The 27498-nt window shown below is 42.4% G+C and overlaps 1 protein-coding gene across 3 annotated transcripts in view; it reads right to left on the bottom strand.

Moving 5' to 3' along the window:
* CSMD3 (CUB and Sushi multiple domains 3) overlaps positions 1-27498 on the bottom strand; it is a 1179008-nt gene that overhangs the window by 463321 nt on the left and 688189 nt on the right. For all 3 annotated transcript variants that reach the window (XM_048841517.2, XM_048841518.2, XM_048841519.2), the window contains one exon: positions 24890-25078. In XM_048841517.2, coding sequence (XP_048697474.2) covers positions 24890-25078 — 189 coding nt within the window. The remainder of the gene's footprint in view (positions 1-24889; positions 25079-27498) is intronic.

The raw sequence follows: 27498 nt of genomic DNA, 5'->3' as shown, positions 1-27498 counted from the left end.
CATCCAGGATGGTGCTAATTGACTACAGAAACACCACAGGGGAAGGAGAACCACAACTCTGCAAGGAACAGACTGGCTGCTGGCCATCTCAGGCTGTACACAGTGCTCCACCCTGCACCCAGGTCCCCCATCCATTGGGGCCAAGATTCAGTATGCTCTCCTGGAAACAGCAGAAGAGGACCCTAATGGATGGGGAGGAGGAGATACCTGCCCCTGAGGCAGGGAGAGTCATGAACAGGAGATATTGCGTGGTGGTTGTCAGGGAGTCCCTTCTGAGGGTGAAAGAGGCATCCATCTTCTGACCTGACATGATGTCCAGGGAGGTCTGATGACTGCTTGGAGCCCGCATCTGAGACATTACAGAAAGATTGCAAAGGCTCATGTATCCCTCTGTCTACTACTCAATGCTAATCATCCTTGTGGGCATTCATGATACTGCCAGGTATGGCTCTCAGCAGATCAGCAGTGACTAGAGGGCTCTAGGACTGAGGGTGAAGGAGTGCGGGGTGCAGGTTATATTCTCATCCATCCCCCTTGTTGAGCATAAGGTTCAGGGCTAGGGCATGTGCATCCTGCAAATGAATGCATGGCTGTGCCGATAGTATCAACAGGGATACCAACCATGTTCAGGAAAGGAGGATTGTTGCCAAGAGATGGCATCCACCTGACCAAGAAGGGGAGATGACTCTGCATACTGACTTGCCAACCTATTGAGCAGAGCTTTAAACTAGGTTAAAAGGGGGCAGATGACAAAAGCTCACAAGTGGATGTACAAAGAGGTGACCTAGACAGTGGACTAGAAGTGGGTGGGGGTGGGGAGAGGAGAAATGGTAAATTACAATAGGGTCATAGGAGCACCAAGCTGGAATACAGTGAGGGAACCTCCTCAACTTCTAAGGTGTCTATACAAAAACACAAAGCAAATGGAAATAAACAGGAAGACCTGAACATCACAGTACACAAGTTGAATTATGACTTAATTAGCATCACAGAGACTTGGTGGGATAAATCTCATGATTCAAATACTGGTATAGAGGGCTACAGCTAATTCAGGAAGGACAGGCAGGAAAAAAGGGAGGAGGTGTTGCATTATACATGAAGAACATATAGATTTGAGTTTTGGAAAGGTGTGAGAAGCAAACCGGTTGAAAGTCTCTGGGTGAAAATAAAATGCAAGGGTAGGGTGAGAGAAACAGGAGCAAAGCTATGGCAGCAATCTACTATAGAACACCAAATCTGGAAGAGAAGGTGGATAAGGTACTTCTAGAATAAACAGAAATATCCAAAACTCAAGATCTGGTAGTAATGGGGGACATTAACTACCCAGACATCTGCTGGAAAAGTAACATAGCAAAATACAAAATTTCCAGTAAGTTCTTGGAATGTATTAGAGACAACTTCTTGTTTCAGAGGGCAGAAGAAGTAATCAGGGGGACAATGATTTCAGATTCGAGTCATAGAATCATAGAATATCAGGGTTGGAAGGGACCCCAGAAGGTCATCTAGTCCAACCCCCTGCTCAAAGCAGGACCAATTCCCAGTTAAATCATCCCAGCCAGGGCTTTGTCAAGCCTGACCTTAAAAACCTCTAAGGAAGGAGATTCTACCACCTCCCTAGGTAACGCATTCCAGTGTTTCACCACCCTCTTAGTGAAAAAGTTTTTCCTAATATCCAATCTAAACCTCCCCCACTGCAGCTTGAGACCATTACTCCTCGTTCTGTCATCTGATACCATTGAGAACAGTCTAGAGCCATCCTCTTTGGAACCCCCTTTCAGGTAGTTGAAAGCAGCTATCAAATCCCCCCTCATTCTTCTCTTCTGCAGGCTAAACAATCCCAGCTCCCTCAGCCTCTCCTCATAACTCATGTGTTCCAGACCCCTAATCATTTTTGTTGCCCTTCGCTGGACTCTCTCCAATTTATCCACATCCTTCTTGAAGTGTGGGGCCCAAAACTGGACACAGTACTCCAGATGAGGCCTCACCAATGTCGAATAGAGGGGAACGATCACGTCCCTCGATCTGCTCGCTATGCCCCTACTTATACATCCCAAAATGCCATTGACCTTCTTGGCAACAAAGGCACACTGCTGACTCATATCCAGCTTCTCGTCCACTGTCACCCCTAGGTCCTTTTCCGCAGAACTGCTGCCTAGCCATTCGGTCCCTAGTCTGTAGCTGTGCACTGGGTTCTTCCGTCCTAAGTGCAGGACCCTGCACTTATCCTTATTGAACCTCATCAGATTTCTTTTGGCCCAATCCTCCAATTTGTCTAGGTCTTTCTGTATCCTATCCCTCCCCTCCAGCGTATCTACCACTCCTCCCAGTTTAGTATCATCCGCAAATTTGCTGAGAGTGCAATCCACACCATCCTCCAGATCATTTATGAAGATATTGAACAAAACCAGCCCCAGGACCGACCCTTAGGGTACTCCACTTGATACCGGCTGCCAACTAGATATGGAGCCATTTATCACTACCCGTTGAGCCCGACAATCTAGCCAGCTTTCTACCCACCTTGTAGTGCATTCATCCAGCCCATACTTCCTTAACTTGCTGACAAGAATACTGTGGGAGACCGTGTCAAAAGCTTTGCTAAAGTCAAGAAACAATACATCCACTGCTTTCCCTTCATCCACAGAACCAGTAATCTCATCATAAAAGGCAATTAGATTAGTCAGGCATGACCTTCCCTTGGTGAATCCATGCTGGCTGTTCCTGATCACTTTCCTCTCATGCAAGTGCTTCAGGATTGATTCTTTGAGGACCTGCTCCATGATTTTTCCAGGGACTGAGGTGAGGCTGACTGGCCTGTAGTTCCCAGGATCCTCCTTCTTCCCTTTTTTAAAGATTGGCACTACATTAGCCTTTTTCCAGTCATCCGGGACTTCCCCGGTTCGCCACGAGTTTTCAAAGATAATGGCCAATAGCTCTGCAATCACAGCCGCCAATTCCTTCAGCACTCTCGGATGCAACTCGTCCAGCCCCATGGACTTGTGCACGTCCAGCTTTTCTAAATAGTCCCTAACCACCTCTATCTCCACAGAGGGCTGGCCATCTCTTCCCCATTTTGTGATGCCCAGCGTAGCAGTCTGGGAGCTGACCTTGTTAGTGAAAACAGAGGCAAAAAAAGCATTGAGTACATTAGCTTTTTCCACATCCTCTGTCACTAGTTTGCCTCCCTCATTCAGTAAGGGGCCCACACATTCCTTGGCTTTCTTCTTGTTGCCAGCATACCTGAAGAAACCCTTCTTGTTACTCTTGACATCTCTGGCTAGCTGCAGCTCCAGGTGCGATTTGGCCCTCCTGATAACATTCCTACATGCCCGAGCAATATTTTTATACTCTTCCCTGGTCATATGTCCAACCTTCCACTTCTGGTAAGCTTCTTTTTTATGTTTAAGATCCGCTAAGATTTCACCATTAAGCCAAGCTGGTCGCCTGCCATATTTACTATTCTTTCGACTCATCGGGATGGTTTGTCCCTGTAACCTCAACAGGGATTCCTTGAAATACAGCCAGCTCTCCTGGACTCCTTTCCCCTTCAAGTTAGTCCCCCAGGGGATCCTGGCCATCCGTTCCCTGAGGGAGTCGAAGTCTGCTTTCCTGAAGTCCAGGGTCCGTATCCTGCTGCTTACCTTTCTTCCCTGTGTCAGGATCCTGAACTCAACCAACTCATGGTCACTGCCTCCCAGATTCCCATCCACTTTTGCTTCCCCCACTAATTCTACCCGGTTTGTGAGCAGCAGGTCAAGAAAAGCATCCAACTAACAAGAAGGAATTGGTTGTGAATCTGAAGGTAAATGGCTATTTGAGTGAAAGTGATCATGAAACGCTAGATTTTGTGATTCAAAGGAAAAAAATAAAAACAGCAGAATAAGCCAAAACATACCCCAGACTTGAACAAAGTTGGAGAACTGTTAGGTAAGGTCACATGGAAAGAAAATCTAAAGAAAAAAGGAGTTCAGGAGAGCCTACAGTTTCTCAAAGAGACAATATTAAAGGCACAACAGTAAACTACTTCAATAAGGAGGAAAGATGGAAAGAACAGTAAGAGGCCAATATGGCTCCATCAAGAGCTATTTAATGGCCTGATAAATCAAAGAGGAATCCTTCAAAAAAATGGAAACATGAACCAATTGCTAAGGAGGAGTACAAAAGAATAGCACAAGCATGAAGGGATAAATCAGAAAGGTTAAGGAACAAAGTGAGCTATAGCTAGCATGGAACATAAAAGGTAAACAGAATCATAGAAATGTATGTTTGGAAGGGACCTTAACAGGCAGCACCAAGTATGCCCAAACCATCTCTCACAGGTGTTTGTCTAACCTGTTCTTAAAAACATCCAATGATGGAGATTCCACATCATCTTGGAAGCCCATTCCAGAGCTTAACTATCCTTATAGTTAGACAGTGTTTCCTAATATCTAACCTAAATCTCTCTTGCTGCAGATTAAGCCCATTATTTTTTGTCCTAACTTCAGTGGACATGGAGCACAATTAATCACTGAACTCTTTATAGCATCAACCAACATATTTGAAGACTTATCAGGTCCCCCAACTTTTCTTTTTTCACAACTAAATATCCCACTTTAAAAAAAACAAACAGAAAACACCTTTCCTCATGGGAGGAAACCTTTTATCATTTTTGAGGCTATCCTCCAGACTCTCTCCAATTTGTACATATCTTTCTTAAAGTGTAGCACACAGACCTGGGAAAAACACTTCAGCTGAGGTCTCACCAGCGCTGAATAGAGTGGGACAATTATCTCCCATATCTTACCTATAACACTCTTGTTAATACACCCCAGAATGATATTTGCCTTTTTCACAACTGCATCACATTGTTGGTTCATATTCAATTTGTGACACTGCTGACAAGAATCTAAGGTTTATAGTGTATGACTGCTCAGCCAATTATTCCCCATTTTATAGTTGTACATTTGATTTTTCATTCTTAAGTACTTTGCACTTTATCAAATTTCATCTTGTTGAATTCATACTAATTCTTCAATTTGTCAAGGTAATTTTAAATTCTAATCCCATCCTCACACATTACAAGTAACCCTTCTCCGCTTGGCATCATCCACACTTTTTATGATCATACTCTCTACTCCATTATCCAAATCATTAATGAAAATATTGAATAGTACTAGAACCAGACCAGGCCCCTCTGGGACCCCACTATATACACCCTCCCAGTTCAACAGCAAACCATTGATAACTGATCTTTTAGTGTGGTCTTTCAACCAGTTATGTACCCACTTAACAATAATGTCATCTGGGCCATATTTCTCTAGTTTGCTCACACAAATATGACATCAGACTGTGTAAAAGTCCTTACTAAAATCAAGACAGATCATATCTACATCTTTCTTCCTATCCAGTAGGCCAGTAATCCCATCATAGAAGGAAATTAAGTTGGTTTGGCATGGTTTGTTCTTGAAAAATCCATATTTGCTATTACTTACTTCCATATTATCCTCTCGGACAAATTGATTGTTTAAACAATTTTATTAAGGGTTCCCTGTCAAACTTGGATCCTATCTATGGGATCCTATAGGGATCTGTCCTGGGTCTGGTAATATTCAATATTTTCATTAATGACTTAGATAATGGAGTAGAGAGTATGCTTATAAAATCTGTGATTCGCATCAAGTTTGGAGGGGCTGCTAGCACTTTGGAGGATAGGACAAGAATTCAAAAGAAGCTTGACACAGGTTTAGAATATTTCACAGCCATGCAGTACTTATAAATAAAAGTTTTATTAAATTTCAGGATAAGTACTCTACTTTTACCCTGTAAAACCTCAAGTGGCAGTGAAAGAAACCACAGCTATGGTGTCTTTTGCACATATATCCCAGCAGCAGTATTTATATTCAATCCCACCCTGTATATCATTTTAAAGGTCTTCTGAGTCCTTTTGTAATACCTCCACTGCTCTGAATAGTGTCACATGCTACAGTAGGCAAGCAAAGGAGCAACAGAGACAAAGAGCAGTGATACTGCTGTGGAAACAGAATGTCATGAGGTCTTGTGCCATCCTCCATCCGTTCAGATAGTCTGGGTAAGCATTCAAACTCTGAACCTCTTTATATACCCTGCTATCATTAGATTTGTTTGTAATAATTAGGCTATGGTAATGTTCATTTATTGTGTGCTCTCATATGTGGTTTGGCTAAGTTAAAGCTGAGATTTATTTATTTTTGTAAATATTGTACTGGCATTCCACAAGCATTAAGAATCAGTAATGTTACTGACTGACCAAACTTCTGTTTAAACTAGCACTCAGGCCTCTCTGGCAGATGACACTGGCTTCAGTACAGATTCTAATGCCACTTTTGAAGATGGAACCAGAGTGAAAATTTCCCTGACCACTCCCATCCCTATATAACCGAGAGTGAATCTGTGCATTTCTATGTAATGCCCAGAAGTCAGGCAAGTCAAGAGCAGTCTAGATCTGTGGTCAGATTTCACACAAGAGGTCCAAAGCCAGAAAAGCCAATCCAAGGGAAAGATGCAGCCAGGCAGCTGGCAGGGACAGATGGAAAGACAGAAATAAGCAGGGTCCGCACAGCAACTTATAGGCAATGGCTTGTTGCTCAGATAAGACCAGAAAGGAAGCAGGAAGTTTATATATGGGCACCAGCCAATCAAAGTCAAGACCCCCAAGTAGAGTGTAAGAACCTTTTGTTTGTTCTTGGTACATCAAAATGGGATTGTACTCAGAGTAACCCAGCCAAAGGGCTGAGTGTTGTGAATTCCTGGGAGAGACAGAAAACCTGGACGAGGGAAAACTAAGGCAGGGAGCACCTGAACCACCACAATTAGCCAGCACATGATGTTAGAGGGCAGATATGCCCTATGACAGTACACAACCATTCTGACCTCCCTGGCTATTTTACAGCATTTTAGGATTCTGACATTATTCCAGTGACATACATACTTAATCTTATATGCAAGTACTAACGACAAGGAATGGAATTTAGCACAATGGCCAAGAAATGTATCCTATATTCTCAGAATAACAAGAACACATAATCAAATAGCTGACAAGATCCATATCCATGTGTTCAAATGGCGTTTCACACATTTACAAGATAGAATGCCAGCTCACTAAGGCACAGGTATCAAAAGGGATTTTTTGGACATTCTGTATTATACAGCAATTGCCATTGTTTATGCGGGAAATCATCCTTCTCTTACAGCACTGATAATTGGTGCCACGCATCTTTACACTTGTAGATATTTGTGCACTAAAAATGAATACCAAAACGCTAGGAAGTGTGCAGAGTCTGTATACACAGCAAGCTGCCTAACAAACAAGGTATATTACAGTGGGTGCATAAAAAAACATTTTGAGAACACAGGTGACAACAAAACATATGTGACATGCCAGCAGACACTCTGTGTGACTATATGAAGGCTAACAGATGGCTTACAAAAGCATCAAGGGATAAATCTCTAGCACAATAAAGTCAAATTGACAGATCCCGAAACATAAGATGTGCACTAGTCCTAATAACAGGGAAAACAGCCAAAGGCCCATAAACATGACTGGTCTCATTCTTTTTTCAGAGAACAGAGATTAAAATAATAAATAAATAAATAAATAAATGGTGTATTTGCACATTCTTCAAAGAATCTTTTGTTCCGATTACCAAATATGCTAGATAAGCCAGGCTGAGAGAGAGAGGAAGAGGGGGATTGAGAGAGAGAGAGATCACAGAAAGTACTCCCAGTAATTGATTCTATCTGTCCTTATTTCAAAAAGGAATAATGGTGCTCTCTCTGTAATTATGCTATTTATTGTGTGTGTACAAATAATGCACTAATAAAATGTGGCTATTCTTTTCATATGTGTGATACAAACATCTGAATCAGAGCATATGGCTTAGGTAGGTATAATGTTTTGTTCAAAATGAACACCCACAAACAAACAAACACACAAACAAACAAAACGAATAAAGGGAAAACAGAAGTCACTGGATGAAATTAACATTTTTTCTCAGTATAGCTGCAGAAAAATAAATCACCTCTGAAGTAAAATGTCAGACTTGTATTAATTCTGTTACAACAAAATAAATTACTTTTTTAGGATGTTGTCCCCTGTGGAGATTTGGATTTTTTGTTTTTGTTTTGTTTTTGCCATTCGTAAGCGTTTTATTCAAAAAAAATTGCTGTTTCTAAGTGACAAAGATTCTTGTTGCTTCACTTCTTGTGTTTTGGATAATTCATATACTCGTCTTGTTTGTTATGAATATAATTATCATTTGTTTTGTTCATCAACATCATTGCTGTCATGAGGAAGGGTGGGGCCAATCATCTCTGGGCTGGAAACTGTTCCTCACAAATTTGCCATGCTTCTATGTACCATCAGGCAGATCTGAAACCCTTCACTCTGGGTTTCACTTCAACTTTGCAACAGGTGTGTCAAGGTTCCTTCCCCACTCTGAACTCTAGGGTACAATTGTGGGGACCTGCATGAAAGACCCCCCTAAGCTTACTTCTACCAGCTTAGGTTACAACTTCCCCAAGGCACAAAGTTTTTGCCCTTAGATTAGGTAAAACGCTGCCACCACCAAGTGTTTTAGACAAAGAACAGGGAAAGGACCACTTGGAGTCCTATCCCCCAAAATATCCCCCCAAGCCCTACACCCCCTTTCCTGGGAAAGGCTTGATAATAATATCCTCACCAATTGGTACAGGTGAACACAGACCCAAATGCCTGGATCTTAAGAACCATGAAAAATCAATCAGGTTCTTAAAAGAAACAGAACTTTATTAGAAAGAAAAAAGGTAAAAGAATCACCTCTGTAAAATCAGGATGGTAAATACTTTAAAGGGTAATCAGATTCAAAACATAGAGCATCCCTCTAGGCAAAACCTTAAGTTACAAAAAGATACAAAAACAAGAATATACATTCCCTCCAGCACAGCGAATTTCACAAGCCAAAACACAAAGAAAACCTAACACATTTTCTAGCTAGATTACTTACTGACTTTACAGGAGTTGGAGAACTTGCATCCTCAATCTGTTCCCGGCAAAGGCATCACACAGACAGAGAAAACCATTTGTCTCACCCCACCCCCCTCCAGATTTGAAAGTATCTTGTCCCCTCATTGGTCATTTTGGGTCAGGTGCCAGCGAGGTTACCTTAGCTTCTTAACCCTTTACAGGTGAAAGGGTTTTGCCTCTGGCCAGGAGGGATTTTATAGCACTGTACACAGAAAGGTGGTTACCTTCCCTTTATATTTATGACAAGGTGCTAGGTGGTTAATACTTTACCCCTGAAAGGTAAAGGGAGATGGACTGCAAATCTTTTCCTTTATACCCACCTTTAGGCTGGGACACTGGGCCTTATTGCATCTGGTTATAGGACCAGTTAAAGAGAGAGAAATCTGGTAGCATTGTTCTTTAGATGCTCTCGCTTCTCTTTTTTCTGCATTTTTTAATTTAGGTCTGACTGAGGGGTCAGGCTTTCAAAACTGGTTTAACATCCCTCTAAGGACAAAATCCCCATGTCTGAAATTTTGCTTGTTATAGTCTCAAACTACCACTGAGAATTTACAAACTATGGTCTCTGTGTGTGAGTTGTTGGAACCAGATTCTCCACTCTGTTACACTAGTTCTACTCTGATGTAATTCAAGTCCACTCCCAGATTGTGGAGAGAGTAGACAGAGATCAAAGATATCAAAGATGTCACCTTTGCCATCATGTACCCAGTAAAGAAGAGCCAAAGGTGAAGAGTGGGCCTTTATGTGAGGAGAAGCAGGTAATTTTGCCTCTCTGTGGAGGTAAAAATAACAGAAAGAACAGCAATTTTTAGTAGAGAGAATGAACAAATATGTATTTTAATACAGAATGTTCACAAACAACGCAGAATAGAAGAGGTAAGCAAGAACAACAGCCCTTCATACTGAATGAATGTCATAGTATTAGGGAGAATAAACCTGGTGTCTACCTTTTAACTTATAGCACTCAGCATTTCCACAAACAGAAGTAAATTAATAAAAGATTCTGTAAGTGGCAGGTGGTAGCAAAGAAGAGACCAGCCACAGATGGAGAAATAATTTATCGAGCTACAATTTATAGTGCAGCAGGAAAGAGAAGTAAATAAGGAAAAAATAGAGGTAAGCACCAGTGTTCTACAAAAGAAAAAAACACCTTTGTTAGTAGGGTCAACTTATGACAAAGAAGATGAATAAATATGCATAGCTTGCCTAAAATGAGATGTAAGAGAAGGAAAAAACTATCTACAAATGAATATTAATGGTTGCAAGGAACATTGAGAAAGAAGTTCCAGAGACATAAGGAAGAGTTATAGGATGAAAATAAGAAAATGGAAATGCATTTAGGCCCCAATCCAGCAAAACATTTAATCATATGCTTAACTTTAACCTAACAACCTATTTAAAAAGGGACTTTCACACACTGTGAAAGAAAGGGAAATATATTTTAAAAAGCCAATTATTAAACATCAGCTAGATCAAATAGCCAAATAAATCCAGTGCCACACAAGTCAAACCACTTCAACACCAAATGTCCTCCACTCTCAGAAGATACAAATGTGATAGGAAATGGGAGGAAAAAGTAGAATGTCTGAGGGGGTAAGGCAATGGAGTGGACCTCAAATGATTACGGACATATCAGCCAGAAAAGACTGGCCTTGCAGCATACTGTGAAGCAGGGGTTCTCAACCTTTTTCTTTCTGTGTCCCCCCAACACGCTATAAAAACTCCACAGCCCAGCTGTGCCACAATAACTGTTTTTATGCATATAAAATTTTATGCTGGTTAACCTAGTGAGGAGGGCTTTAAACTAGGTTCACCGGGGGAAGGAGACCAAAGCCCTGAGGTAAGTGGGAAAGCGGGATACCGGGAGGAAGCACAGGCAGGAATGTCTGTGAGGGGAGGGCTCCTGCCTCATACTGAGAATGAGGGGCGATCAACAGGTTATCTCAAGTGCTTATATACGAATGCACAAAGTCTTGGAAACAAGCAGGGAGAACTGGAGGTCCTGGTGATGTCAAGGAATTATGACGTGATTGGAATAACAGAGACTTGGTGGGATAAATCACATGACTGAAGTACTGTCATGGATGGTTATAAACTGTTCAGGAAGGACAGGCAGGGCAGAAAAGGTGGGGGAGTAGCACTGTATGTAAGGGAGCAGTATGACTGCTCAGAGCTCCGGTATGAAACTGCAGAAAAACCTGAGCGTCTCTGGATTAAGTTTAGAAGTGTGAGCAACAAGAGTGATGTAGTGGTGGGAGTCTGCTATAGACCACCGGACCAGGGGGATGAGGTGGATGAGGCTTTCTTCCGGCAGCTCGCAGAAGCTACTAGATCACACGCCCTGGTTCTCATGGGTGACTTTAATGTTCCTGATATCTACTGGGAGAGCAATACAGTGGTGCATAGACAATCCAGGAAGTTTTTGGAAAGCGTAGGGGACAATTTCCTGGTGCAAGTGCTAGAGGAGCCAACTAGGGGGAGAGCTTTTCTTGACCTGCTGCTCACAAACAGGGAAGAATTAGTGGGGGAAGCAAAAGTGGACGGGAATCTGGGAGGCAGTGACCATGAGTTGGTTGTGTTCAGGATCCTGACACAGGGAAGAAAGGTAAGCAGCAGGATACGGACCCTGGACTTCAGGAAAGCAGACTTCGACTTCCTCAGGGAATGGATGGGTAGGATCCCCTGGGGGACTAACTTGAAGGGGAAAGGAGTCCAGGAGAGCTGGCTGTATTTCAAGGAATCCCTGTTGAGGTTACAGGGACAAACCATCCCGATGAGTCGAAAGAATAGTAAATATGGCAGGCGACCAGCTTGGCTTAACGGTGAAATCCTAGTGGATCTTAAACATAAAAAAGAAGCTTACCAGAAGTGGAAGGTTGGACATATGACCAGGGAAGAGTATAAAAATATTGCTCGGGCATGTAGGAATGAAATCAGGAGGGCCAAATCGTACCTGGAGCTGCAGCTAGCAAGAGATGTCAAAAGTAACAAGAAGGATTTCTTCAGGTATGTTGGCAACAAGAAGAAAGCCAAGGAAAGTGTGGGCCCCTTAATGAATGAGGGAGGCAACCTAGTGACGGAGGATGTGGAAAAAGCTAATGTACTCAATGCTTTTTTTGCCTCTGTCTTCACTAACAAGGTCAGCTCCCAGACTGCTGCGCTGGGCATCACAACATGGGGAATAGATGGCCAGCCCTCTGTGGAGAAAGAGGTGGTTAGGGACTATTTAGAAAAGCTGGACGTGCACAAGTCCATGGGGCCGGACGAGTTGCATCCGAGAGTGCTAAAGGAATTGGCGGCTGTGATTGCAAAGCCATTGGCCATTATCTTTGAAAACTCGTGGTGAACGGGGGAAGTCCCAGATGACTGGAAAAAAGCTAATGTAGTGCCAATCTTTAAAAAAGGGAAGAAGGAGGATCCTGGGAACTACAGGCCAGTCAGCCTCACCTCAGTCCCCGGAAAAATCATGGAGCAGGTCCTCAAAGAATCAATCCTGAAGCACTTACATGAGAGGAAAGTGATCAAGAACAGTCAGCATGGATTCACCAAGGGAAGATCATGCCTGACTAATCTAATCGCCTTCTATGATGAGATTACTGGTTCTGTGGATGAAGAGAAAGCAGTGTATGTATTGTTTCTTGACTTTAGCAAAGCTTTTGACACAGTCTCCCACAGTATTCTTGTCAGCAAGTTAAAGAAGTATGGGCTGGATGAATGCACTATAAGGTGGATAGAAAGTTGGCTAGATTGTCGGGCTCAACGGGTAGTGATCAATGGCTCCATGTCTAGTTGGCAGCCGATGTCAAGTGGAGTGCCCCAGGGGTCGGTCCTGGGGCCGGTTTTGTTCAATATCTTCATAAATGATCTGGAGGATGGTGTGGATTGCACTCTCAGCAAATTTGCGGATGATACTAAACTGGGAGGAGTAGATACGCTGGAGGGCAGGGATAGGATACAGAGGGACCTAGACAAATTGGAGGATTGGGCCAAAAGAAATTTGATGAGGTTCAATAAGGATAAGTGCAGGGTCCTGCACTTAGGACGGAAGAACCCAATGCACAGCTACAGACTAGGGACCGAATGGCTAGGCAGCAGTTCTGCGGAAAAGAACCTAGGGGTGACAGTGGACGAGAAGCTGGATATGAGTCAGCAGTGTGCCCTTGTTGCCAAGAAGGCCAATGGCATTTTGGGATGTATAAGTAGGGGCATAGCGAGCAGATCGAGGGACGTGATCGTCCCCCTCTAGTCGACATTGGTGAGGCCTCATCTGGAGTACTGTGTCCAGTTTTGGGCCCCACACTACAAGAAGGATGTGGATAAATTGGAAAGAGTCCAGCAAAGGGCAACAAAAATGATTAGGGGTCGGGAACACATGACTTATGAGGAGAGGCTGAGGCAACTGGGATTGTTTAGTCTGCAGAAGAGAAGAATGAGGGGGGATTTGATAGCTGCTCTTAACTACCTGAGAGGTGGTTCCAGAGAGGATGGTTCTAGACTATTCTCAGTGGTAGAAGAGGACAGGACAAGGAGTAATGGTCTCAAGTTGCAGTGGGGGAGGTTTAGGTTGGATATTAGGAAAAACTTTTTCACTAGGAGGGTGGTGAAACACTGGAATGCGTTACCTAGGGAGGTGGTAGAATCTCCTTCCTTAGAAGTTTTTAAGGTCAGGCTTGACAAAGTCCTGGCTGTGATGATTTAATTGGGGATTGGTCCTGCTTTGAGCAGGGGGTTGGACTAGATGACCTCCTGAGGTCCCTTCCAACCCTGATATTCTATGATTCTATGATTCTATGAAAAGCCAGAGCCAGTGTTAACAGGTAGTAAGCAGGGCAACTGCCTGGGGTCCCATACCACTGGAGTCCCCGTGAAGTCACATTGCTCAGGCTTAGGCTTCAGCTCCAGGTGGCGGGGTCAGGGCCCTAGGCTTCAGCCCCATGCAGTGAGGCTTCGACTTTCTGCCAAGGGCCCCAGAGAGTCTAATGCTGGCCCTACTTGGTGGACCCCTTAAACCTGCTCACGGACCCCCTGGGGGGTCCCAGACTCCTAGTGGAGAACTACTGCTCTAAAGGCAGCCAGTGAGGTACTCAGGAAGATATACTTCAGGAGGGAGTTTCCAACAAACTCCTTCAGAAATGGAGGAGTACCCATGACTTAAGAGCTCTGTTACTGGACTGCTCCTGAATAAACCGAGGATAGGTCAGGGAACCTGTCAACCACCACAGCTAGGGCAGGTGCCATAGGTACATACTATCAGCAATATACTTTCTCGCGTATGTAATTTTATTTTAGCAATCCATCAACAAAAACAGGATAATCTCTTTTCCACCTTCCTCTGATGTGTTACCCACTATACTGCAAAATCATGTTTGTTAATTAATTTGGGCCATCTGTGTGTTTTCAATATAAACATTAAATGCACTCGCTCTAGCTGCAACAATATTTCTTGCTGATGTTCTCTATTTTTTTAAAGTAAATGAAGATCAAATGGAGCAACATTTATTCTTAATTGTAACGTTGAATTAAAGTTAACATTTATTAGCATTTTTTTGTTATGATGAAACAGGAGAATACATTGCTATATTTTAAGCATCACTGGGGGCCAAATCTGGTGTTTAGTACCAAATAACTCTATTTATTACTACAGTCCTTACAGGTGATAAGTAAAGCTGTGAACAGTTTACCAAAAAAATCTACATTTTCTCCAATTTCCATTATAGTTCATCTATCCTAGAGCTTCAGTGTTATTTAAAATAAATAAATAACTTAAATAATTAAAATCAATTCCTTGAAGTTCCAGAGTCAACAAACATTTTAGAGGTAAATTTAAATTTTATTGTCCTCAAGATGACACAAAAGTATATTTAAAATAACTAGGGCTTTAAAAAATATATTAACACTAATATTCCTTAATTTGCTTCCAACTGCGCTTCCCGCAGCTCCCATTGGCCGGGAATGGTGAACCGCAGTCACTGGGAGCTGCGGGCGGCCGTGCCTGCAGACAGTCAATGTAAACAAACTGTCTCACAGCCCGCCAGCGGATTAGCCTGACAGGCCGCAGGTAGCCCACCACTCGACTAGAGTGTCTACATTGTTTTGTTTGTTTTAGTATATTATACTGTTAAAGCTTAAGGCTAAATTCTGTTTGAATAGCTACACAGGAAAACACTTGAGAACATAGGCGCCAACTTCTCATGGTGCCGGTGGGTGCTCACGCCCCCCGCTGCCCCCCAGCACCCCCTCGACTCCACCCCGGCCCCGCCCCCATTCCAACCCCTTCCCCAAATTCCCTGCCCCAACTCCGCCTCCTCTCTGCTCCTGTTGGACCCCTCCCCAAATCCTCTCCCTTCCTCCTCCCCTGAGTGCACTGCATTCCACCTCCTCCCCCCTCCCTCCCAGCACTTGCCGTGCGAAACAACTGTTTCGTGGCGGCAACCGCTGGGAGCTACGGGGGAAAGCAGGCACGCGGCGTGCTCAGGGGAGGAGGCGGAGGCAGAGTGGAGGCGAGCTGGGGCGGGGTGGGGGGACGGGGAGCTGCCGGTGGGTACGGAGCACCCACCAATTTTTCCCCAGGGGTGATCCAGCCCCGGAGCACCCACGGAGTTGGTGCCTACGCTTGAGAACCTCTGTCAGAAGAAAAAGATGCTTCCTAATGGCTAGTCATTGTGACGGGATTATGGACAGAAAATTCAGGTGAGTACATTCACCTCCATAGGTAAGTGTGTGGATTAGGTAAAAATGGGAATGGTCTGAGTGTGATCAGTGTAAAACTAGAGAAAGGAGATACTGGATAATCTAACTCTTCCTCTGAGACATAACAACCTTTTTGAATGGCTGTTCTTTATCTATCTATCTATGGCATTGTTTCCAGTTTTTGTCTAATTGTGTGAAAGATTGAATTGCATCCCCCATACTATATTTTGAGATGTGTGCTTCACACATTACTAAATATCCATAGTAGAACAAATAAAAATAATGTGTAGGATTTTCTGGTTGTATTGATATAGAAGAGATACATCCACTAACTAACAAAAAGGGATATTTGACACGATGGAAGTCAGAATCCGGGCATAATTTGGTGTCAACTTCTTCATTTTATATTTTTCTGTATGCGTGTATTTTCACAATGGCCATCTAGAATATGATACCACATAGTGCTGGAGTCCACAAATTACTGGGTTGCCAATGATGAGGATTGATAATTATGGCCTGTTAAAGACTGTGGGTTTAATACTGCACTCTTTGACAAGAGTTTTATGGTGGCGTGACTCATCTAATTCAGTGGAGTTGCACCAGCATACAACTGTTGCAGCACACTAGAGAATCAGGTCCTGTGTATGGGAGATATGAAAATACTCTCCTCAGAATAAATTGCTGTCTTGATGAAAAATGTATGGAAATATATGCTATTAGGTACAAGATGATGCAATCAAAGTAAAAAAATATGCTCTTCAGAAGTATCTTTATATGCCGTTGTGTGTGTGTGTGTGTTACATATATAATATTACCCACATACAAACCCTTATGTTACAGGAATATTATTAAGGTAGCAAAGTTAGGAAATGCCAGAATTAAGGTTGTCCATGCAAACTTAACTCCTCCCTTGTGGATATGCACTATGATGTGGCTTGTGAGATGAAGGCAGTTCGGAGACTTAGGAAGTTAGCCAGCTAAGTTCACCAGCAGAGGAAGCCAGGGAAGTAGGTATTTTTCTTCAATTTACAGGTCCTCTACAAGGAAGAACTCACAATGTGAGGAAAACAGTGAGTCACCAACACCACTGCCAGCAATTCCTCTGTCTGTATCTGTGGGGGGCCTGGTTAGACAGGTATCCTGATCCTGGAGGCTTTAACACAGACTTTGGTCTTGATTTGTTGGGAATGTGGCCTGCATGTCCCTGCCAAAGAAAGCTCAGCAGGAGGAACCACCTGGTGTGAGAGTTATCTGTTGATGGACTACCACATGAAATAGGTAAGAGAACTCATCTGCATAACATCCAGGAACACAAGGACTTCACTGACAGGATACACACTGAGACATCCAGGATGCTAGTCAACTAGAGACTATTAAGCCATAAGAATGGGAAGGAGAACCAGCTGCTCTGCATTGAAGAGACTGGCTGCTGGCCACCTTGGGCAGTAGACAGTGTTCCACCCCACACCCATGTCTCCCAGTACATGATATGATGTACTGGCAACAGGAGGAGAGGAGCAGAGCCAGTGGCTAAGGAGAAGGATCCATTTGCTCACAAAGCTGAGAGGTTCGAGGTCACCACACCCAGGAGAAGGAGGAGTAGGTTGGCGGTGGTTAGGGACTCCCTTCTGAAGAGGACAAAGCAACATAACCTAACATCCCAGGAGGTGTGCTGCCTAACTGGAGGCTGCATCCAAGATGTTACAGAAAGACTGTCAAGGCTCATCTGTCCCTCTGACCAGGAGTGCCAAAACCTCGGTAGAAGTAGGGGGGCACAAAGCCCCACCCCCTCTGTGGCCCCACCCCCTGCTTCTCCTCTTCCCCTGAAGCCCCACCCCTATGGCCCCACCTCCTGGCCAGGCCAGAAGCCGAAGCTAGGCTGTGGTAAGAGCCGCCCAGGGAGCCCGGGTTGCTGAGGGGAACCTCAGACCCTCCACCTAGCCTGGGTGACATGCCCTGGGGCAGAAACACAAGCCCGGGTCTGCTCTGGGGCACCCAGTCCTCTGCGCAGGGCAGGTGGAGGGTCTAGGGCTCCCCACAGTGGCCCGGGCTCCTTGGGAGGCTCTTATCACAATCCAGCTCTGGCTTCCAGCCTGGTCAGGAGGCAGGGCCTTGGGGGAAAGAGGAGGAACAGGAACCGGGACACTTACAGGGGCTGAGCCTCATGGCAATGGGAGGGAGTCTAAGACCCACCTCAGCAACCCCACTGGCAAAAAGATGGTGCCATGGGCCTGGGCTGTGCTTCATGGCAGGGGAGCTGATCATCAGCTCCACCATCACAAAGTGCAGCCCCTGCCTGAGCCACTCCATGCCTACTCAAGGCTTGCAGTTTGGGAGACAATGCAACCTCTGTCCCCCAAACTACACCCATGTTAAAAAGTGGGTGAGCATAGCCTGCAAACTTTTAGAAGTGGGGGGTGGGCATGGCTCCCCTGGCCTCTCCCCCAGTTCTGGCACCTCTGCCTCAGACCACCACTCCATGCTATTCATTTATATGGACACCAATGCTACCAACAGATATGAACCTCAGTAGATCAGCAGTGACAACAGGGTTCTGCAAAACAGGGTGAAGGGGTTGGGGGCACAGGTGGTATTTTCAGATAGGGAGAGGCACATCCTAGAGAGGAGTGCATGGCTGTGCAAATGGTGTCAACAGGAGGACTCTGGATTCCTCAACTATGGGTTGCTGTTCCAGGAGGGAGGATTTCTGGGAAGAGATGGGGTCTACCTGACCAAGAAGGGGAAGAGCCTTTTTGACACCAACTTTTAAATCTAGTGAGGAGGTGTTTAACCGAAGTTCAGAGGATTTATGTCTCAAAAGGCAAAAAGTAGGTATAAAAAAAAGTAACACTGACATAGGACTTCTAGTTGGGGAGAGGAAAACATAAATTACACAATAGGGTCAAAGGAGAAAAAAGAGGGAATACACTGGGGGGAAATCTGCTGAACATCTACACACCAATACAAGGCAAATGGGAAATAAACAGGAAGAACTGAAAGTTGTAATATCCAAGCTAAATATTAATAGATTTCAAGGCCTAATGGGACCATTGTGATCCTCTATTCTGACCTCCTGTATAACAGACAGAGAACTTCCACAAAATAATTCCTCGAGTATATCTTTTAGAAAAAAAACATTCCATTTTGATTAATAAATGGTCAGTGATTACAACTCTACTATGATCCTTTGTAAATTGTTCCAATGGGTCTTGCTGTTAAAAATTTATGGCTTATTTCCAGTCTGAATTTGAATTTGTCTACATTGAACTTCCAGTATTATACCTTTCTCCGCTAGATTGAAGAGCCCTTTACTAAATATTTGTTCCTCATGTTGTAATCAAGTGTCCCCTTAATCTTTTCTTTGTTAAACTAAACAGATTGAGCTCTTTGAATTTATCGCTGTAAAGCATGTTTTCGAATCCTTTAATCATTCTCATGGCTCTTCTCTGAACCCTCTCCAATTTATCAACATCCTTCTTGAATTCTGGGCATTAGAACAAGACACAGTATTACAGCAGTGATTGCACCAGTGCCAAATATAAATGTAAAATAACCACTCTACTCCTACTCAAGATTCCCCAATTTATGCATCCCAGGACTGCACTAGCTTTTTTGGCCACAGTGTCACACACAGTGTCACGCTGATTATCCACCATGATCACCAAATCTTTTTTCAGAATCACTGCTTCCCAGGATAGAGTACCTCATCTTATAAGTGAGGCCTATGTTCTTTTTTTACGAGATATATACATTTACATTTAGCTGTATTAAAAACACACATATTGTTTGTTTGCACTCAGTTTACCAAGCGATCCAGGTCGCTCTGACTCAGTGAGCTGACCTCTTCATTATCTCTCTCCCAATTTTTGTCTCATCTGCAAACTTTGTCAGTGATTTTTTTTTCATTTCAGCATCATTAACAGAAATGTTAAATAACGTACGGCCAAGAACCAATCTTTGCGGAAACCCCACTGGAAACTCTTGATAACCATTCCCAATTTATAATTACATTTTGAGATGTATCATTTAGCCAACTTTTAATCCATTTAATGTGTGCCAATATTATTTTTTATATTATTCTAGTTTTTTAATCAAAAAGTCAGGCTGTACCAAGTCAACACCTTAGAGAAGTCTAAATATATTATGTCAACAGTGTTACCTTCATCAGCCAAACTTGTAATCTTTATAATTTATTCTCTTCTAGCGAACAGGAAGGGCACCACCCAACAGATTTCTTCTACTTCGAAGAGGAGCCAATGCAGAGATATTTTGCTACCGACTCCTCTCCTCACCCTGAATATTTACACACACTCAATGGGAAGAGTTGCTACAGGAGTTTCTCTCCCCAGAAAGGTATGGTTTAAATCAAAGCATTGTTGATGCAAGCCCACAGGGCAAATGTTCACTTCCCTAAGGTCCAGTCTAGACCTGGTCCTATTTATAAATCACTCCAAAGTTAAAGATTCAGCAATTAAATTTGAATTAATGTAACCATGAATTGATTAAATTTACTAGAATAAATACACTCAATACTGCAATGTGCTCTAGAGAAAAAAAATCTCATTTACTTGATGAATTGCATGCTAGTTCAGCATCTTGAAGAAGAAATGTATCACAATGTGTAAGGTTATTGCACAGCAGAGTATATTACTCACAGAGAGCACGTTAACATTGTTTGTTTTAGATGGTTAGCATCTAGTACCTAGCCGCTTAAGGAAACATTACACCTGTATATAGGGGCTAGTCAGCATAAATTAGTTTTTCTGGTTTTGTGAGCTAAGGGAGATCAACAGCTCTTCACTCAAAGAGTGCAACTGTGATTCAGAGACCCTATTATGAAGTGTATCCCACCCCACAACTACAGAATGCCAGATTCAGAGAGGAGGCTTGTCACCCACCCTTTCATCAATGCAAATCCTTAAGATCAACATTTCATGGCACCTCCAAATGAATCTCAGCTTCAAATCTGAATTGTTTGCTGAATTAAAAAAGTGAGGTGCCAACCTGATATATACCAAAACCTGCAATAGGGAAGATCATGAATAATGCAATAACTTTCTTCATAATAAACCAGGCATTAATGAGTCAATTAGCTTCTTTATTATTTTAATTAACCCTTAATCCTCAGTTTTCTACTTCCTATCCAATATCAGCAGATATTAACTGTATGGGCAATTTTGTATAATAAGAGTAGTGACTTCTGCTCTATATATGTGACGTAACAGTAAGCAACAGAACTTCTGCTGAACAGACCCTAATGCTAACCTAGCAGATTTCTTCTAATAATGCTTACTGTTATACAAGATGTTCTACACTCATAAAAATATTTTTTACTAATGGGGTAAAGAAAGGAAACTAATGCTGAAAAATACCTCAAATGTAGTCAAGAAAGAGGGGATAAGAACTATGTCATGCCTTCCCAATGCAATAACCAGGCTGAGGCAATAGTTAATTGCTGAAAAACACACACAGTGAAAATGTCATGTGAACACCATCTTCTCATCTGACAGGGAGCTCATTGCAGCTCTTGTTTCAAAAGATCTTTTATACAAAATGTCAGATGTAGTACTGGGCATCAGTCTGAATTTGCCATTCAAACATGTTGTTTTTGTCTGACTTCACATCCATATACACAATCATCAACTCTGAGGTGGTATGGATGGATGCTCAGGCTGCCAGAATGGGAAATAGGGTGTCAGGGTTCCCTCCCCACGCTGAACTCTAAGGTACAGACGTAGGGACCTGCATGCAAGACCCCCTAAGCTTATTTCTACCAGCTTAGGTTAAAAACTCCCCAAGGCACAAATTCTCTCTTGTACCTTGCATTAGGTAACACTGCCACTACCAAGTGATTTAGACAAACTCAGGGAAAGGACCACTTGGAGTTCCTACTCCCCACTAATATTCCCCCAAGCCCCTGCACCACCTTTCCTGGGGAGGCTTGAGAATAAAGAAGATGAGCACAGACCAACCTTGGGTTTTTTTAGGACACACACAAAAAAACCCCAATCAGATTCTGAAAGAAACAGAACTTTATGAGAAAGAAAAAAGGTAAAAGAAGCACCTCTGTAAAATTAGAATGGAAGATAATCTTACAGATCAATCAGTCTAAAAAACATGGAGGATTTCCCTCTGGACCAAACTTTAAAGTTACAAAAAGAAAAACCAGGAATACACCTTCCTCTCAGCACAGAGAAAATCACAAGCCAAAACAAAATTAAGCTAACACATTCCCTTGCTACTACTTACTAATTCTAATGGAGTTGGATTGCTTGTTTCCTTGATCTGTGTCCGGCAAGCACACAGAACAGACAAACAAACTTCCCCACTCACCTCTCCAGCTTTGAAAGTATCTTGTTCCATTATTGGTCCTTTTGGTCAGGTGCCAGCCAGGTTACCTGAGCTTCTTAACCCTTTACAGGTAAAAGGATTTTGTGCCTCTGACCAGGAGGGATTTTATAGTACTGTATACAGGAAGGTTGTTACCCTTCCCTTTATATTTATGACACAGGGTTTAGTGATAGTCCAAGTACACAGCAATAAAGAATTCAATATGTTGAGATTTGGGAAAATGCAGTCTTGTGGAAATCATACACAAACAAAGTGACTCTAGATCTCAGCTATCTCTGAAGTTGTATCTTCACCTGAATTTTTACCTGGAGTTAAGTGATTACCCATTAAATGGATACCCAACCACATTTGTACCCTATAAGGTGGATAGAAAGCTGGCTAGATCTTCGGGCTTAATGGGTAGTGATCAACAGCTTGATGTCTAGTTGGCAGCCGGTATCAAGCGGAGTGCCCTGGGGCCGGTTTTGTTCAACATGTTCATTAATGATCTGGATAATGAAGTGGATTGCACCCTCAGCAAGTTCAGAGATGACACTAAGCTGGGTGGAGAGGTAGATACGCTGAAGGGTAAGGATAGGGTCCAGAGTGACCTAGACAAATTGGAGGATTGGGCCAAAAGAAATTTGATGAGTGCAAGGACAAGTGCGGAGTCCTTCACTTAGGACGGAAGAATCCCATGCACTGCTACAGGCTGGGGACCGACTGGCTTAGTGGCAGTTCCGCAGAAAAGGACCTGGGGATTACAGTGGATGAGAAGCTGGATATGAGTCAGCAGTGTGCCCTTGTTGCCAAGAAGGCTAACGGCATATTGGGCTGCATTAGTAGGAGCATTGCCAGCAGATCGAGGGAAGTAATTATTCCCTTCTATTTGGCACTGGTGAGGCCACATCTGGAGTATTGGGTCCAATTTTGGGCCCCCCACTACAGAAAGGATGTGGACAAATTGGAGAGAGTCCAGCGGAGGACAACAAAAATGATTAGGGCTCTGGGACACATGACTTATGAGAAGAGGCTGAGGGAACTGGGCTTATTTAGTCTGCAGAAGAGAAGAGTGAGGGGGGATTTAATAGCAGCCTTCAACTACCTGAAGGGGGGATCAAAGAGGATGGAGCTAGGCTGTTCTCAGTAGTGGCAGATGACAGAACAAGGAGAAATGCTCTCAAGTTGCAGTGAGGGAGGTCTAGGTTGCATATTAGGAGAAACTGTTTCACTAGGAGGGTGGTGGGTTGTCTAGGGAAGTGGTGGAATCTCCATCCTGAGAGGTTTTTAAGGCCTGGCTTGACAAAGCCCTCGCCGGGATGATTTAGTTTTGGTTGGTCCTGCTTTGGGCAGGGGGTTGGACTAGATGACCTCCTGAGGTTTCTTCCAAACCTAATCTTCTATGATTCAATCCTGGAGCAAATGGGAGTTTGGGGGTTGGGGGTGGGGAGGCAGACTAGAGCTGGCTGAAATATTTGGATGAGTAATTTATTCATTGAAAAGTGCAGTTTTTGTCAATCTGAAACTAATTGTGAATTTGACAGAAATTGACCAAATAGTTTCAGCTGATGGTTTTTTTTTTCTTACACAGGAGGAGTAAGTGCTCACTGAGGATGTGGGAGAGCCAGGTTCAGTTCCCCCTCTCTACCTGATGTGGAACAGGGACTTATACATGAGTCTCCCACCTCCCGAGAGTGTATGGGGTACTCTGGAGCAAGTCTATCTCAATCTCTCCTGGTGAAGCTTGTTAAGGAAAAGTTAGTATATGTGACTCCAATCTGGTTAGGGGTCCACCATTGTCTAAAAGCAAGCACATCATGCATCAGGAGGAGTGTTCCTTAGATACTGCATTCCTGTGAAAACCCTCCCCCTTGTTTCCAGCCTGTCTCGATTCCCGGTTTCTGTTCTTTGTCTGTTCCTAACTCCCTGCCTCCTGGCCTTGTGATGTGGGCCTCCCATCCTGATAAGAACGGTTACTGATGCATTGCTTTAGGACCATGTTGTGTAGTTGAAGTAATAGTTTAGCACAGGGAATGTACCTAGCAGGGATAGGTGGTAGATAAGGAAAGGGTTTGTCTATTGGCTAAGGTTTCCGATGCATGAGGGCAACATGCTTTGCTAAAAGGTATATAATCTTTGTATAACCTGCATTTGGGGTCCCCTTCTTACTAGCAGGGGGGTACCACGCTCGAGCATAATAAACTTAATATCTTTGGGAACTCTGCAGTTGTGGACTTTGTTCGTGTGCCTCAGCCTAGACTCGAACTGCGCGTGACCTATCAGGTATAATTTGCAACAAGCTGTTCCACTTTGTATCCACTGTTATATGGGGGACACCAGCACTGCCCCCTCCCCACAATTCCTGTCTTGTGAGTGTAGTCCTTTAAAAATTCCCAAGAATAAAATATTTCATGTCAAATGAAATATTTCAAAGTGGACTTTTTTGATTTGCCAAAAATTTGGATTTTTTTTCATTCTGTTGAACACAAACTGATTTTTTTCAGTTCATTCACAGTTCTGATTTAAAAAGCAAACACACACACACACACACACACAAAACAGCTATTCACCCAGCTCTAGTCCAGACAAGCTTTTACTAACATGTTAAATACCTTAAGTTAATTGGCAAATCAATTAATGAGGGAAAATACACTCTAATGTAGATATACCCTCTATTATCTACTGGTTCAATGAGCTGTATGTTGTGCTCTGCTTCTACAATTAAATATTTCTGTACAAAGGGGTATATTATTTCAAAATAAACAGTCTTAAACATCAGAGTTCCTCATGTCTCAGAAAAACCTGTACATGTCATAGATACACTTTTATACCTAGTTAATTCATTCTTACCATCACAAGTTGGAAGCGGGTGACTCCACCAATGGTTTTTTTCACATAGCAGAGGCTCTTCATGGCTTAGCCTATACCCTGGATCACAACTGAATGATACAGTGGAACCAATAGAGAAGTCATGACCGTAACGACGTCCATGAACTGGTATGCCAGGATCCAAACAAGAATATGTATTAACTGTTACACCTGGAATGCAAAGGAAACATGACAAAAACCTAAGTAATGTTTTTTAAAATGCATTCAACTGTGCTGGAAAAAAAATAGCAAATCACTATTGTAGCACAGATTTCGCTAAGTTATCTTGGCCTACATTTGTGTGTGTAACTGAATAGCCTAACTTGTTACATGAGCTATGAGCTCCTGCAGAAACAGAGAAGAGGAGAAAGGGAGCCGAAGAGGAAAGAAACAAGCGGCAGCTTAATTTTAGATGTGTCACAAAATTCAAATCTTTAAAGTTAGTTTCTCAGCAAAAAAGTCATATTGTGCATAATTCCAGTGGGAAAAAACAGGGAGGGAAAAACCCAAAAGGAAAAACCAAATCTCAATATTTCAGTTAAGAAAACAAAACAGAAAGTTCATTAATAGACTGTATAAGAATGGGAATGACATTTCAGAGAAATATAGCTACAAACAGAAAGACATCTGTTGCAGAAAGCAAACAACAATTTCAGATTTTATTTCCTATTCAGAATCTTATTTGGTTGGTTGATTGGCTGGTTGATTTGGTATTTTGTTTTAATCCAAAGAATATATTTTACTGCCAAATGTGTTATAACTGAAATAAAACAATCCAAAAACCTTCACAACTGAATCTAGGAAACTCCTCCGAGATCTTTGAAGGAAAAACATGACAGATGGTTTGTTTTGCTTCTGAAATCAGTACCAGTAATGGAATAAGTATACTTAGAAGCAAAAAGTTAAAGCACCAGAAAAGGGAAGTGTGTAATCCAAGACAAAGAGAATGGTTGGGCAAGACCTTTCTACTCTATCCAAGCAAAGTAGAAGAAAAATAATTTCAACAGTACAGAAAAAACAAAGGCAGAGAAAGTCATCAGGTACCAACAGGATGGTGGAAAAGTTGGGTACTGTAAAGGAGCCATTGCTAATTAATATTACCCATAAGGAAAAGTCAGTTAGAAGCTGGCTGCTCTGAAGAATATAAGGTGAACCAGGAAGAATCAGATGAGAAGGAAAAAAAGCACTGTATGAGCATGGTACAGCTACTACCCAGGCAGATACCCTTAGCGGATGGTCAACAGAACAGAACAGTTACTACTGCAGCTCATTTCTTCTTTATAAAATATAGTGTTAAGATGTACATTCTGAATGTGTCAAGTTATAGCTTGAATACATATTTTATTACCAATAAAATGATCTTAGAAAATAAAAAAAATCTTATTAAAAAAGCACAGATTTGGTTCATTTCTAATAGAATAGACAAACTACTTTGGCAGTATAGTATATTTAATGGACTTACTTTGTCTTCTGACTTTTTTCTGTTGTGGCAAGTGTTGACTTTTGCCCCTCAAAATATATGTATATGAAATTGATGGAGCTTTTTAATATTCTGCACCCAGGACAAAAGAAATAGGAGAATGTGTGCTGAAATGGCAGGAGCCTTGGAGGAATTTGAACGGGTGCATACACAATTCTGAATTTTAGCTGTGATTAGGTGAGACACCATTTATTTGCGTGCATAGGGGAACAGAAAAAGTATCAGAAAGCTACTCTGCATATTCAATTTATATGATTCAGCCCCTGATTCATGACAAAACTTAAACAAATGCTTGAACTTAAGCATGTGTTTAAGGTCTATTAAAGTTTTGGGCTTAAGTGCTGCCCTAACCAGGGATGGGCTTAAGTACATATGTAACTGCTTTCCTCAATCAAGACCTCGGTATTTTGGTTATTGGGAATGGTGGGGAGAGGAGGGTTATGCCATTGCCCTGTCTGAGGCTCATCAGGTTCCTATCTACTCTATGATAAAAGCTATATCAAGAGAAAAATTCATGACCATGAAACTGGCAGATAATTCCTCTCTTCCCTCCCCAAAGTACAATATTGCTTTGAGGGAATACCTGCAGTACTGTGCCCCTTATCTAGCTGTGATTGAGTTATGTATCAAGATTTTATATAGTTATGTAACACTATACAGATCTCAACTATTATTCAACCTTACACTGTAGATGTAATTGAATGTCAAGTGAGCAATAACTTTCTTCCAAGAGAAATTATTCAGGTCATTAATGGAAAAATATTCCTTAAATGGTAATAATCTGGTCAAAAAAATTTATACATTTTGACAGTAGTTCTGCGTGTAATTTCTTATTATACCATTCTTATTTTTTTAAACAAATAATTCATGATACTGTAAAATATCATGATGTAGACATACAGAAAACAAAAAGTACTGCACAATCGGGTAAACACGTGTTTAGTGATAAGGTCATCTAAGTTACTTACCAATAACTTAACTTCTCTAATGGTATTATCTTCACAGATTCTCACTCTTGGATTTATATGACAAAGAGTGTGACTGCAAGAGTGAAGATCTGTGAAGGCAATTCTCAAATTAGAAGAAGTGCTTTATAAAGGAAAATTAAAGG

The sequence above is a fragment of the Caretta caretta genome, chromosome 2 (genome assembly GCF_965140235.1).
Source record: "Caretta caretta isolate rCarCar2 chromosome 2, rCarCar1.hap1, whole genome shotgun sequence".
NCBI classification, from domain to species: domain Eukaryota; kingdom Metazoa; phylum Chordata; order Testudines; family Cheloniidae; genus Caretta; species Caretta caretta.
The sequence above is the reverse complement of the archived record's forward strand: the minus strand, read 5'-3'. Positions and strand labels throughout refer to the sequence as shown.